We start from the raw sequence: 15,000 nt of genomic DNA on the forward strand, positions 1-15,000 counted from the left end.
AAAACACAGTGACGACGTGAAGCAGCTTCAAGAGAAAAGTTCAAATAAATGAAATGATCTTCTCGACTTTAGATGCAAATCGCAACACGGGTGTCAAATGATCCGCAGGTTCTCACGTACTAGAATATATGCTGGAAGAGTTCTTAATCCTCCTCCCTGTTAGAGGTGAGTTCAGACAGAATGTGAGGCGAAGTCAAGGTGAAAGGGAACGTGTGATTGGACGAGGTGAGGTAAAGACGCGGAAAAAAAGAAAAAAATGCTTGTCCCGAGGCTTTATGAATCTGCTTCATAAACGGCGGAGATGAGAGGGAAATAGCGAGTCTGTGGGGGGACTGACATGACGGGGTGAAAAAAACGAGTTCCTGGTGAGTTCTGAGATCAGTCGGAGGCTGCGATGCAAGTTTCTCGCTTAAAGCAAACGTCTGTACAGTCGGAGCGCTGGGGGGAAACCAACAGCTGTGTGTCCGTGCCAGCACACACACGGGCTCACCTGGGCCCTCGGGCCATAAGCCCCGCCCTCTGGATTCACGCCGTCTCTCCTACAGCCGTCTTCCTGTTGCACCTTCCACACTTCCACACGCTCTGCTTTCATGCCGGTTATCGCCCATCGACCACGGCACCGTTGGCTCCATCTTTAGACTTGTACCCCGAGACCGTCTCACACACACACACACACACACACACACAAGGTTATGCACTTGTCTCTTAATGCCACACAAACCAACAATGGCGTGGGTGGATCAGCGATGAGTGCAGTGTTATGTGCGGAGGTGTTGAAGCTGCAAAAGAAGACGATGGCAGCTGAAGAGAAGGGAGAGACGTGTGAGCACAGAGGGCAGCATTTATAGCTCAAGGGCCCCAGGAGCCCAATCAGCTGACGACCTCCTCATGTCAGCCAACTGCCTGCTGAGGCCGGCCAGGAAGGTCAAAATTACAAGAGCAAAGTGAAAACTTTCTAATGTGGCAGTCAAAGGCAGGCAGGTATCTTCATCCATCGCTGTGAGTTTCCTGCAACAAACCTACATGTCACGACGGATCCTCCGCGGCAACCCTGCCAGCTTAACAGCCAAACGAGGAAATATCAAAGAGCCACACTGCTTGAGCTTCACATTATTTGGGGCTGAACTTTGGGATTGTTGGAATAATTATCAGATCCACTCCTCCAGTTTCCCTCAACCACAAACGTACACACATGTCACTGTGTGTTCAACCGTGCACAGAGTCAGACAGGCGTGAATGAACTAATCAAACGCTACCCTCTTACTACGACTCCTGCAAGTCCATAAAACAGTGAATAATCAAGCCGACGCACCTACAGCGTATTAACATATCGTAGCGTTTAATATGCAGAGGGAAAACCGAGTAGAAGGAGGGACGGAGGGAGAGAACGGAGATGAAACGCAGGAAGCACGAGTGGATTGGGAACAGATGAGAGAATGGAAGGCAGAAAGTCTGTGTGTGTGTGGGGGGGGGGGGGGGGTGAAGTGGGAGCGAGTGATAGGGGAGCAGTGGAGCAAATCAAAGTAAAATTAAGTGCATTTACATATTTAGATGAGCGCTTCTAGTCAGCCTGTCTAATTATTTCATCTCCATTTTTCATTTGCACGCCGTTCAATCCAAAAGCAGCAGGCCGTGAGGAAAGTTTCTCCCTCTCTCTCCGTTACTTTATCACATTCACACTACCCCCCCCCCCCCAGCGGCCTTTCGTTATCCGGGTCATTACCATACGCTTTTTGTCCGGCCGCTTGTTCTCTCCGTCTCCTCCCGCCGTCGCTCGCCATGTTTTATGCATACGTGAATACTGCCCCACATGTGTCCAGTAGTGTGTGTGTGTGTGTGTGTGTGTGTGTGTGTGTGTGTGTGTGTGTGTGTGTGTGTGTGTGTGTGTGTGAAGGGTTCACTGCTAATGCCCTTTCTACCACCATGTTTTATGCATCGTGTTGTCCTGGGGAAGATAACTATGTGTATGTCAGTGTCCAATAGGTGTGTGTGTGTGTGTGTGTGTGCGCGTGTGTGTGCGTGCGTGTGTGTGTGTGTGTGTGTGTGTGTGTGTGCACCCACCCACTATTAAACCTTTGGAATTAGCATGAACCATGTCAGGAGAAGCCAAGCCGCGTTAACCTTCTATCACTGATTTTCCCCCTTTTTTATGCCTTTCTTCACACTCCATAAATCTGTCTTTCTCCGTGCGCTCACAATCTTTCCTTCCTTCCCTCACCTCTCTCTCTCAACTCATCACTTTTGTTCATCTCCCCTTCTCTGTACATAACTCCTATAAATGCCCCCCCCCCCCCTCCCACGCCCACACTCATCAGCACAATCTATTAGTGTGTGTTTGTGTGGGAGCACGTGCATATGTGTGGAAGTGTTGTTGCTTTGAGGCTTCTGTTTATGTGAGCCTCTTCGCTTGTATAAGTGGGCGTGTTAAGGCTGACAGTGTGTGTGTGTGTGTGTGTCTGCCGGCATAAAAGGTTGTTATGTGCTTTAGGTGTTAATTGGCTGAGGAGCTTCGTTAATATTCTCCTTGCGAGCCTGTTCGTCAGGAACAGAGCCGGCAAACTGATGAGTGTGTGATTTTCCTCCAGAGAGAGAGAGAGAGAGAGAGAGAGGCGAAGGAGTAACAAGAGTGACTTCAGTGCAAAGACCCTCTGTAAGGTCAGAGTGAGAGGAGAGTCGAGCAAGAAAAGGGCTCGGGGGGGGGGGGAGCAGCAGAGGCAGAGACGAGGCAAAACGGGGGGAGTGAGAGAGACGGGAGGAGCAGGGAGGGGCCGAGAGAGCAAAAGACAGAGTGAGAGAGACGAAGAGACGGAGGCAGGGGGGAGAGATGTGATAAAAACCCATAAAGGGTTCCATTGAGGCATCGGGTGAAAGGAAAGATTATATCATGCGGGGGAGAAATTATCCCTTTGTAAGGCATTGGTGAATTGGCGGAATGGGGGGGAAAGGCAGGTTGGCAGGGCAGCCCCCCACCCCCCTCCCTCATAGCCACTCAATCACCCACACTATATACCACGGCAGCACAAACCCGGCCCAGACCCCCTCCTCCAGCTCGCTGAGACTCAGCAGCATCCTCCCGCAGAGCGACCGAAATGAAACATCAGAAGCCGGCGCTTTGACAGGTTGATATACACATCAATAACGCATCGCGAGCACATACCTGGAAAGGAAAAGCACGAGCATATAGGCACGGCGACGACCTATCTGTCACACCTATCTGTCACTACAAACACATCAGAGGAACAGAGGCGCTTTCTACACGTGTAACATGCAAATATGGGGGGGGGGGGGGGGCTGACACATGCGCCGCGGCGTGGAAAACACTGAGCGGAGAGTTTGTGGCCTGTCACTGGGAGGTGTGATGCTGCATGGGTAATGAGTGTAACTCCCAGCAGGTAGCTGTGTAGCATGTGGCTCGCAGCGGCGCACAGAAACACTCGTTAGGAAGCTCCGACGGTTCCTCTCAACTTGGCAGGTAACACTGTTTGCATTTATCTTACTGAATAAGGGATGACTGAGCTTAGCGCTCTGTTGCATCCCAACGGGAGGGGGGGGGTCTGCATAATACAATATGCCTGTAATGCCTTCTCATACTTAAACTGTGTGTCTTTCTATGAATGCATGTATGAGAACAGCAAGGGCCAAGAACACATTTAAGTGGCGCATCTGCATTAACAAGCTTCTAGCCACGTTGGCCTATTTACTCGTACACATATATATATATATATATTAGGGCTGTCAAAGTTAACGCGTTAATAACGCGTTAACGCAACATCCTCTTAACGGCGTTAATTTTTTTAACGCGCGATTAACGCTCGGTATTAAAAAAAAAAAAAAACGCGCATTGTATGATTTATGGCCGTCGGTGGCACCTGTAGTCTTGATCCAGAGGGAAGGTGCGCGTCCACAGGCAGCGGTGTTTCCCCGCGTCCCATTCATTGTATTCTGGTAGCGTTGCGGCGAATGTCGAGAGACGGCGCGCGAGTTGGCCGCTCCTCAAGTATAAGTCGAATCTACTTTATGCTAATCAGAGGCGCCGGGCTCGACTCGCCGCCTCGGGAACGCTCGCGAACGCTCGCAAAAATATGTTGTTTGAAGGAGAGCGCCTGTCAATCATCCTCTAGTGGCAGCCCACCAAGCGTGCAATACTGGGAAGCGGCGCGTCCACACGCGTTTTAAATCGATTTGTGAACGGCAAATTCACCTTCAAAAGACTGCCGGATGGTTCAGTCGATAAGACCAAAGTCATCTGCGCGTACTGTGGGTATGAAATGAGCTACCATAGAAGCACGTCCAGTCTGAGATATCACTTGCAAGCCAATGCACTTATATCCTAACTGTACTTATCTCCTGTTACACTATCTCCTGTGACATGTTCACTTTAATTGTTTGTGATATATTCTTATAACCCTGTTTTGATCCCATGTTTTGGTAAGGGGATATTTGAAGTGTTAAATAAGCCCTAATATATATATATACAGTATATACATACTCCAACACCTCGCATCCTGCAGCTCTTTATCAGACAAGTGAGGAAAAACCTGCATCCAACTTGAATCCCGATGTATCAGATACAGATGTCCGTTTCAAAAGCACCTTTCGCACATATTCTGCACATATTTTTTTTTTTGCAGTTGCAGCTGCACCCGTGTTTTTCCTTGGGTTCAAACTAAAGGTAGTATTTGTCGAATGTCATTGAGCTGCAGCTTTGACTTCATTCAAAATGCAGCCCCGTCTCCAACAAAATACATATACTAATTTGCTTTGCCAATTATGTTTTTGTAGGGAAAAGTAATTGCTGCCGGGATTTAGTTTAGTGGCCAGGTTTTTTTTCCAGTCCATGAATTGTGACTGTCTTCACAGTCGCAGGGAGGAGGTTGTAGAAAAGGCTCTGATTTGTGGCACAAGAACATAAATGTGACTCTTTGGGGCCCGATCTTGCACTTTGAACACCAACGCAAGTATCATCGCTATTCATCCGACGCACAGCGGACCTTTCCACCAGATACGCACGTCGCTAATACAGGAAATTAACTTTAAAAGATGAGGCGTGGTCCGGCCACACACCAGGTAAAACCTGCTTTAAAGTCAGTGGCATGTTAGTTAGATGCTATTTTAAGGGCACATGCTTTTTCTCTTAAAGGGAATGGGAGATGACGCTCTGATTGGTTTATTTCATGTTACGCCCAAAACACACCTATCAGTAATTAAGACCAACCCTTTTTTAGATTTGCATCGGGTGCAGCAGTCATTTATCTGTTGGTATAATAGCAACAGTGTCCGGGATGAAATAGGGCCCTTTGTGTGAGCAAGTTGTAGGAGTCTCTTTTTAGTCTCTAAGCTTTTGTCCACGCTGGCCCCAAAAAAAGGAAATGTTTCTGGTAAATGTCAGGATGAAAGCATGTGAGAAATGTCCTTTGTTTGTTCAACTGCTTTTTTTCTGATTGAGTTAAATAAAGAGCATTTCTATTGAAGTCATCAGCCTGAACTGGCTCCTGCAACGACATTAGCACCAGCCATCTCCAGTGTTCTCCAGCTTCAGTTCACTTGACAGTGTTTTGTTGTAAAGTGCACACTTAGATCTTTGCCAGGCTTGAAGAGAAATAGCTAAAATTGTCCCCCTTTAATGCACAGTAGATGCATGGTATATGCATATCGGGATGAGTCTAATAATAGGACGTCTACAATGGCTGCCAGGGTGCCTTTCATTGTCTCCTCTTCCATCCAGTAGAAGAGTTGAATCTCCTGGTTAACCGTAGAGAAGGGTGAAGCCCACACTGCCTGCTCACATCTGTATTCACATCCCAAACATCAGGCAGCCAGCCATTCAAATGTCCATATCTGATTTGTATTCTTGTAAGCCTGTCATGATGTGAGCCATATTGACTCTGATTTATTTATTTGCAGGGCGCCGCTATCAACAGACTGTGGACAAAAATAAAGAAAATCAAACTTTGTAATCCTAAATTGTGTGAAGAAGAGACAGGAGGTGTCACTCGAAACGCTCCCCCCCTGGTGATTGGGCCGTATTGATCCCCGCGCCCGGGAGCGTGAGGTGAGGCAGGAAGTAGCCTGAGCCGTGCCTCCAGAAAATGCAGTCACTGATAGTGTCCATAGATCGAGGAGCTGTGACTTTTCTAATTAGAGAGTTCAGAGCAAAACCCAGTTGGATTAGCTAGTGTGTGTCTCTAGGCTAGCTATTAACAGCCAGTCAGACAAACAAGAAACCAGCGAGACGTGGGGAGGAGCGGGGCCGGGGGGGCGGCTGAGCATGATGTGAATGCTCTCAGACCCAGGTCAAAATAGTTGTTTTTTATGAGGAGAAAAAGGCTCACATTTTGGTATTTATGATGCCCTCCTTGTAGAAGTTAAAGAATCAAGTCCATTTGCAGTATCTCAAACAGTACTCGTGTAATATTGTGTATTTTGTTTACGCTGGAGAGAATCCCAGAGGAGATTACTCCATCAGGACAGATAATACTTCCCTGTGAGTGATTAAACTTTCTGGTAGTCTGGGACTTCATGGCAGCTCCATAAAACAAACTTTAGATATATATATATATACATATACAGTATAACTTGAAACTTATTTGAAGTGCACTCCCACTATAGACAGTCTATATTCATGAATATATATATATGTCCGCGTTGCTGTATATCCGTTAATGTAACTGCACTAATACTCCGCTCGGGGAGATGTTCATTTGATTTAGCTTTACCTTTCAGGATCACATGGGCCTCTTCACACATTGCCAGCTAATAAACCCTCAAGATTCACGCCTACACAGACACACATATACATGTGACCCCCTACAACGCACACACACACACACACACACACACACACACACACACACACACACACACACACACACGCACACACACACACGCACTCTCCCAATCCACTCGCCTGCACAACCTCGAGGGAGACATAAGAAATAAATTCGACACTTCCGCTTACCCAAGAAGCGCCTTAAGGACAAAGAGAAATTTAATCTTGGATAAGCCTCCCGATAGAATCTCTGCATTAGCCCTCTGCTGCTGGTTCACAGCTATCCCATCAACCTGCACCTCCCACACCTTGGCCCGATTCCCTTCACATCCAACCTCCTCTATGTTGCTCGTTTTCTCTTTTCCTCAAATGTCTTCCTCTCCTCCCTTTTTCTTCTCTCTGACTGTCCCACTAATTCTTTAGTTGCTCTCTTTCCTCCACCTCTAGTCTGTGACTCCCTCCATCCTCCGTCTCCCACTGTGTGACCCCCCCCCCCCCCCCCCCCCCATCTCTCCATCGATTCCCCAGCGGTTGTACATACTGTATATATCTATATTTCTGCTCCTCTCCCATGTCGGAGTGCTTTAATACCATTGGTATTAAACGCTGGCACGACCTCCTTGGCATACTTAAGCAGGCAGGGATCCTTGTAAGGCTGTTTGAGTGCTTAATATTTTCAGCACGCCGCTGACTTAAGCCCCTTAAGTGCTTTGGCAACACTTATTCCACGGTGGCACCAATGAAGCCCATTAAAAATTTGTTTTGGGCGAGAGAGGGAGAGAGGGAGAGAGGGAGGGACAGAGAGAGAGAGAGAGAGAGAGAGACAGGGAAAAGAGGAGGGGGGGGGGGTGACACACTTTGCCATTACCTCCCTTCCGCACTCACTGCAACAAAACAAATACACCCATCAGGGGGTTACACACACACACACACACACACACACACACACACAGGGTCTTTGACACACACACACACACACACAGGGTCTTTGACACACACACACACTCGCCAGTAGTGCGATGTTTGTGATGTGTTGTTCTTTTTGTCTGTAATTATGTCCTTTGTTGCTTTGCAAAGCACTTTGTGATGACCCTATTTTGTTAAAAGCACTTGATAAATACACGTGGCTTTATTTGACTCGATAATGGGGAACAGCGTGTTTCAAATTGAACGCTTAAAAGAAGTTTGTAAATACGGGCGTGCGGCAGATTAGAGCTGATACTTTACGATGGGTTGATTAAGAAGTAGAAGAAGAAGAGACGCCATTGTAATTGCGGGACTGCGTTGCCTTTCACAGTTTACAGGACAATGAAAGTCACAGACGCAGACTCGACTGGAGTTTAGCTTCCACCATTGGCTAGTTTTATTGCCAATAGCGGTAATGTTAGTACACAACGGGCACGAACAAAGGAAGTGAATCACGCATTGTTGGTGCAAACATATACGGGACAAGTTGGACAAGCTGTTAGCGGTGATTTCTGCTTCATCAGTGTGAAAATATGGAGCCGACACCTTTTTATTGAGCCAGGTTCACATCAGCGTAAATCATAAACGCCGCGTCCACTTTGAATTACCAACGCCACACATAAACATGCATCTCAGCGGGCCATAAAAATGGCCGTGGAACATAAAGAGACACTGTGATGCCACTGTGTGCCTGCGAGGATAAATTAATGGGTAGTAGACGGTGAAAGGGCCAAATGTACACGCTGCTTCAGTCAACACTGGACAGACATTCAGACACACACTGTCACTGTGTGTCGACCTGAAAGAGGAGCATTGTTGCTCACACACACACACACTCATCTTTAACCTTCTCTAAATAGTATGCAGAATATGCAGACGCTGATCCCACACTGACACATTCTGAGCAAGGGGAGGGTAGCGAGGGTTATATAAACACGTGGAACGGGGGAGACGCGTCCTCGGACAGACGGACGTGGTCATCAACGACATCACGTTGGGATTATAGCAACTCTTACAGTTCGAGCCGGAGGAGGAAGTAACGAAGGATTGACTGGAGGAAGAGGGCAGAACGGAGAAACTAAACACAATTTGAGGAGATCAATTTGAACAAGTGAATTGGCTTTTTTCTTTTTTTTTTGCTGTCAGGACTTGAACACAGAATACATTTCTCAGCGTCGGCCAGTTTGACCGCTGAAGTCGGCGATGATCCGCTTCGGGCTTTGCCAGGAGTTTCAGGGCCGTCATCGCTAGAGCTCGTTGTGTTTGCAGAGGGAGAGAGAGAGTGTAGTGATCTGAGGATGACACCCACACTTTATTCCATCAGATAGTGCTCAGTGAGGTGTGTGGCGCCACTCATCACACTTTTGTCTCCGCGCCGCAACGCATACATATCAAACAGCGACACACTTCCCGGAGAGAGCGGCGATGCATCAGATCCTGACGAGCAGCTGAAACGCTGTCCGGGACTCCAAGATCGCCGTGTGTGTGTGTGTGTGTGTGTGTGTGAACACTGGAGTGTTGCAGTGGAGCATGTTGCAAACGGAGGTCGATGCTGCACGATTACACCGTCTGATAGCATGTGATTATTCTGAGTCGTCTAAAATGAGCATGTAAGAATCGCTGTCCTCTTACCCGACAGTGTGTACACGACAGCGTTCAAGCCTATAATGGTTGAAACCTTGTGGGGGAAAACAGCAGACTCGGGAGTGTGATACCTTGAAACTTAACGCGTCTGGTTGGTTATTCAACACGGGGCGAGCACATCCACTCCGTCTTTATGGAGCGACACTCAAGCTCAATGGCTCTTTTTTAACCTTAGCTATATCCAGATGCGTTGCAGGGAGACGTGCCTCCATCTCCACAGAGGCCCGGGCGGTTTTGGTTATAGCTCAAAGGAACATTGACTTCTGGCTGCCGATTTGTCGGGTAAGAAGAGCGAGGAAAGAAAAACCCTGTTTGGCTCATTAAAATAAAATGTGTTGCACTAGATTCCTCTGTTCTCGAGGGCTCAGTAATGTAGGTAACGCTGATGCTAAGTTTAGCATTTAGTCCCCATCACTATCTGACTGAAATATCATTTTTTCCCATTCTTTGGAGCGGTGTGGTTTGGCCGACACCAGGCCGTTGCTGTGGTTGTCCAGCTTGACGGCGCAGTGTGCAGCCGGTGATGAGCTCATTAAGTTGCCCCTTTGGTTAACTGATTATCAGCTGGTGAAGAACACAGTGTTGCCGGTCTCCTTCGGCCACTTTTGGTATTGGTTTTTTTGTGCCTTATTGATCTGAGCGTCTCTGAGCTTTGGTCCCAGGAGGCTCGGAGCACCGTGGTAGAGAAACAGCTAGCCGAGCTGTGTTTGCTTTGTTGTCGCCCTGCTTAGAGGGGGAAGCCTCTGCACTGTATGGATTTAAGACGATGCATGTCGTGAGTTCTATCTAAGCAGCACGAGGTGTACCTTTTATTTTTTGCTCATCTCTGTGTGCATTGTGATACAGCTCTGTATGTGAATAAGCAGCTGAAGAGGTTTCCTTGCACGGGTTTGCACACAGCAGTCCTTTCTTCTCAGTGTTGTCCTCCAACAACAACTTCTGTCTGGTTGCACTGAAGTAAAGCTGGCCAGTTAGCGTGTGCACGTGTCTGCAGCATTGCAGAACAAATCAGTCGTGTGTGTGTGTGTGTGTGTGTGTGTCTGTAGCAGTGCAGGAAGGGTCACAGAGAAGCCATTGATCAAACGTGCACATCCTTACACACACACACACACACACACACACACACAGCTTCTCAATAAACAATGAGGCCTGTCCGGAGCTCTGTCTTCTGCCGCCTCCTCCCTGCCCCCTTCTCTCTGGCCCTCCGCAGCCTGGTCCTGGTCCTGCTCTGCATCACCCGTAAGTCATGCACGCATCAACACCCACATGTGCACACACACACACACACACACACACACACAGATACATAAATGAGATGTATGAAATGGATTCTAGAGGGAAATGCGTAATTGAACATGAAATAAGTCATAAAAACAATGACTTAATGTACATGTGTACACTGGTTTCATAATGCAGGCACGATGTGGCAGTTTGGTGGAAGCACAAGCTCCTTGTTCTTTCAAATTAAACTCCCCGCAGACATCTCTCTAAATGCCGTAAAGCGATGCCTCCGTTATGTATAAAAAGAGAACACAACAGTGCCTAAGGTGCTAATTGGTGTAAATTGCTGCAGAATGAGAATCCAGCTCGCTGCCCGGATCATGACCGAGAGGAGAAACAGCTTTTGATTGAATCGCTAAGTGAGAGCTTCGGATGAATTGTCCAAAAATGCAGCTAATCAAGTTAGAATTGGTAATTAAGATTAAGAGTAGCGAGGATAGCTAGACAGGAGTGTATATATACCCAGGAGGTGACCGTACCACAGAATGAGAGACCAGACACAGAAAGAGATTGGATGGATGGACCAAAAGACTAAATCAGTCCTGAATGAAAACGGAGAGATGGAGAGAGCGATACAAGAGACCCAAGTCTTTTCTTTTTCATCCCCTCAGCCCTCCTCTGAAGAACATAATAAAAGAAAGTTGAACCCCAGAGTGGGAGAGATACAGCCAGCCCAAATGGAGAGGTTGTCAAAAGAGAATGGGGAGAGTGAGAGACCAATATATATATTGAAAGAGAGAGAGTGATGGACACACACGACGGCCAAATAGAAACTACTGTACGTGAGGGAGAGGCAGGACTGGGGAAGTGGCGAGACGGAGGTGAAGACTACACTCTTGTGTGTGCAAGAAAGACAGTGATGAAGAGGAGGGGGCTCACAGATGAAACAAGAGAAGGTCGGGGTTTGAAACCGAAAAATGACACGAGGCAGAGCTGGTGAGGAAGAGCGTGGAGGGGGATCAGTGGGACCGGAGTTGCTACGTGCTATTAATACCGCCTGTCATTATTATTATCATGCATCTAATACAGAGAGATGTTCTCTCCCCGCTGCTCATTGCTAAACAAGTGTTGTGCCGCTGTGCACCGTATACCTTCTCCTCTGTGCCAGCCACAATCAAAAGCATCCCTCTCTCTTCTTTCTTTCTTCCTTTTGCATATTAGATCAACAGAAGGATATTGTGTTTTTCTGGGGTGTTGAGTGGGGACGATAGGGGAGGGGGGGATGCAGAGAAAGAGTTTGTGTGTTGGCAGTCAGTGTGGTTATGTAATTCACACCAGTAGAGCAGAACACAACCCCCCCCCCCCCCCCGCATACACATTCATCAGCATCACAAGTGTGCCACAGACACACACCAAAGGGAAGTCAGCCATGTGTTTGGATTTCCAACACCAGCTCTTTTTGGCCGTGGTAAATCTCCTGTGTGGTTGCCACCGCGTAATAGCCCTGTAAATTTCCTTTAAGCTGCGTTTGTGTGTGTGTGTGTGTGTGTGTGTGTGTGTGTGTGTGTGTGTGTGTGTGTGTGTGTGTGTGTGTGTGTGTGTGTGTGTGTGTGGTGGCGGCCATTGTCACAGGGGTTGTGATGAGACCCAGGCTATAAAACACGGAATAGCAGATAGCGCGAACCAGCTTCAGCTGTCAGGAAAACGGCGAGAGAGGAGACGGGGGAAGAGAGAGAGGGGAGATGATTGTGGTTTGTGAAGGGTAAGAGGAGGGGAATAAGAGAGCAGAATAAGTAATGGGATGAGTGGACAAAAGGGGAGCGAGGGGGAGTGATCAGGGAGATGCAGGAGGAGAGGAGAGAAGAGGGGATGGGGGGTAAGAGAGGGGTGAGCTGATGAAATAGGCCTACGCCAAAGGGCCGAAGAGACATAAAGATGCGAAGGTCAAAGCGGGAGATACTGAAGGGGGAGATGAGGGGGAGGGGGAGGTGAGTAACAGAAAAAAGGTGATGGGAGGAAGAAGACAACAGATTTCAATGCAGAGGATGAAAGCGGCGTGTCAGGGGAGCCAAGCCAGCTAACAACAGGATGTGAAATAAATAAATAAATGAAGGTAAATGTTCTAATGAGAGGTCAGGAGTGAGCGGAGACAATGTTATGCTGATTTTTGCTGATTAGCAGTGCGGTGCTCGCAGTACACCAGTGAGTGATGAAGAGACGGTCTGAAGTTCCTGCCAAAGAGGGAGAGAGGAAAAGAAAGATGGAAAGAATAGAAAAGTGGAGACAGAGAGGAGCTGTGAGACCGGCAATTAAAAGAAGCAGAAAGTAGAGAAGAAGATGAAAGAGGGAGGGGAAAACTGAGATTTTCAGTCTCGCACTCCAATCAATTGTTTTTGTCCTCTTCTTGTCTCCTTCGCTCCTCACTTTTTCTTTCTGTCTTTCCCTTTTTTGCTCCCTCTCTCCCGGCTCACTATGAAAACAGCACGATTATGCTGCAGACTTGAGCTGCAGAACAAATCACATTTAGCAAAGGAGAGTGTGGAAGATAGAAGAAGCAGAGAGGCAGGAAACGATTCCCACTGAGTCAGAAAAAGGAAAGCGAGAAGGAGAGAAGAGGGGGAATGAAAGCCTACTGCAGCTTGGAAAGAAAATATTGCAAGGAGGGGGGGGGCAACATGAAGTAAGAAAAGGACGTAGGGACACGAGTGAAGAGGCAGCAGCTGGGCGAGAGACAACGGGAAAGATAGAAAGAGTTGCTACTATTCTCCTGAGGGAGAGAGAGAGAGAGAGCATGATGGAGGCATGCAATAAAAGAAGGGAAGGAGGGAGAAGACAGGAAGAAAGGAAAAAGGGGTACTGATGAAGGGAAGATGAATCAGGGAAAAGATCTGGAAGAAGGTGGGGAGGAGAGCGATCGAGAGACTGTGGGTTTAAATGGAGAGAGAGGACGATGGTGAGATTGGACACAATGGCAGCAGGAGGGAGAATTATGAGTTATGGACTAAGTGGAGGCGAGGGGGGGGGGCGTAAGAAAAGCAGGACGGGAGAAAGCGACAGAGCGAAGGTAATGAGAAAGACGAGAGATTTGTAAAGGATTATGTATTATTGATAGAGGGAGCATTTCCTTTTCTTCGCTTTGGATTTGATTGGCAGAGTTCTGGCTCCCTCGGAGAGATGGAGTGATAATTTTAGACTGTTAAGAGAAAGATGGATGAGAGTTGTGGGTCTGCAGAGAAGAAACCTCAAAGTCAGCTGTTTTTATCGAGTCAGTCCAGCTCAAAACTCTGTGATGAACCTGGAGCGAGTATTTACACACACGTAAACATTGAGAACTTAATTTGCATACATACTGTGTGAGCCGGCTTGGCTCGGGGGCTCGGGGGATAACGGGGGTGGGGGGGGATGTACATCCAGATGGGAAGAGATGGAGAAGTTGCCAACACGACCCCATAAGACTTGGAAACCATGAGCCGCTGTTATTGTTTTAATTAAAGCAGTAATAGCATGCAGCGGGGTCGTGCTTGTGTTCTCCTGCATCGATTCCCTTGTAAATCCTCGGCCGGCGTTTTTGGAGAAAAAAGAAAAACGCAGGCTGTTGGCCCGCCTCCAATGGAAAGATAATGAGAGATAATGCATAGGGAGAAAGTGACTGTGCCACTTCAAGGATACACCGGGGCTTGTCTGGGGCCAAATGGAAGACAGCTCATCTCTTATGTGGCTTGTCTTTTTGTTCCATCTCTTCCTCTCTTCACTCTCAGAGACGTGGAGAGAGACGTGGAGAGAGAGGGAGAGAGAGAGGGAGAGAGACAGAGGAATAAGGGCAGGGTGAAACCGAGGGAGAGAGACGCAGCAAGGCGGTAATTCAGCCCGCTAACCCTGCACCAGTGAGGCAGTTTCTAGAATTTACCGTGACCAAGGGTGAGCTAGCGAGTCCACCTGGCTGCCTCCCAAATCCCCCTCTTTTAACTCTCCATCCCTCCCTCACTCCGTCCCCCTCTATCCTCTGCCTCCCTCGGCTTATAACTCAACCCCATTGCGGGACCATTAGGAAGAGCCCCCGAACAGCCTTGTTTTATGAATTTGCACGCCTATTATTTATTTATTTGTTTATGTATTTTGGAATGATGGCCCTTCTCCGATCTCTATTGCTGTAGTAAATAAAGGCTCTTTTTTTTCACCCGGTGACAAGCGGGTGTATAGGCGTTTGAAAAGGATGAGATGTGCCGATCCACTGCTGTGAAATACTGCCCCCGCTTGGCTGGACAGAGAAGTGGTTGTTGTTGTCCCCCCTCCTGTTTTATTTCTCCGTTGATCATCATAGCAGTCAGGGCACTACCGTGGTATCGATTGCTCTCAGCATTCTCCTTTAATATGATTCCAAGCTTGTGGAGTATTTTATT

At 47.8% G+C, this 15,000-nt stretch overlaps 1 protein-coding gene across 6 annotated transcripts in view; it reads left to right on the top strand.

The window, feature by feature from the left end:
* Positions 1-15,000, top strand: part of cadm4 (cell adhesion molecule 4) — a 216,598-nt gene that overhangs the window by 167,602 nt on the left and 33,996 nt on the right. Inside the window, exon 2 of one of the 6 annotated variants that reach the window (XM_084027263.1) lies at positions 10,494-10,618. The exons of 1 other annotated variant lie outside the window; for it this stretch is intronic. In XM_084027263.1, coding sequence (XP_083883389.1) covers positions 10,522-10,618 — 97 coding nt within the window. In that variant the 5' untranslated portion in view covers positions 10,494-10,521. Of the gene's footprint in view, positions 1-8,727; positions 8,847-10,403; positions 10,619-15,000 lie in introns of those variants that run through there. 4 more of the 6 variants (XM_084027268.1, XM_084027265.1, XM_084027266.1 and 1 more) reach the window with 4 other exon arrangements.

This window comes from Eutrigla gurnardus, assembly GCF_963514095.1.
Source record: "Eutrigla gurnardus genome assembly, chromosome: 14".
Classification (NCBI taxonomy): Eukaryota; Metazoa; Chordata; class Actinopteri; order Perciformes; family Triglidae; genus Eutrigla; species Eutrigla gurnardus.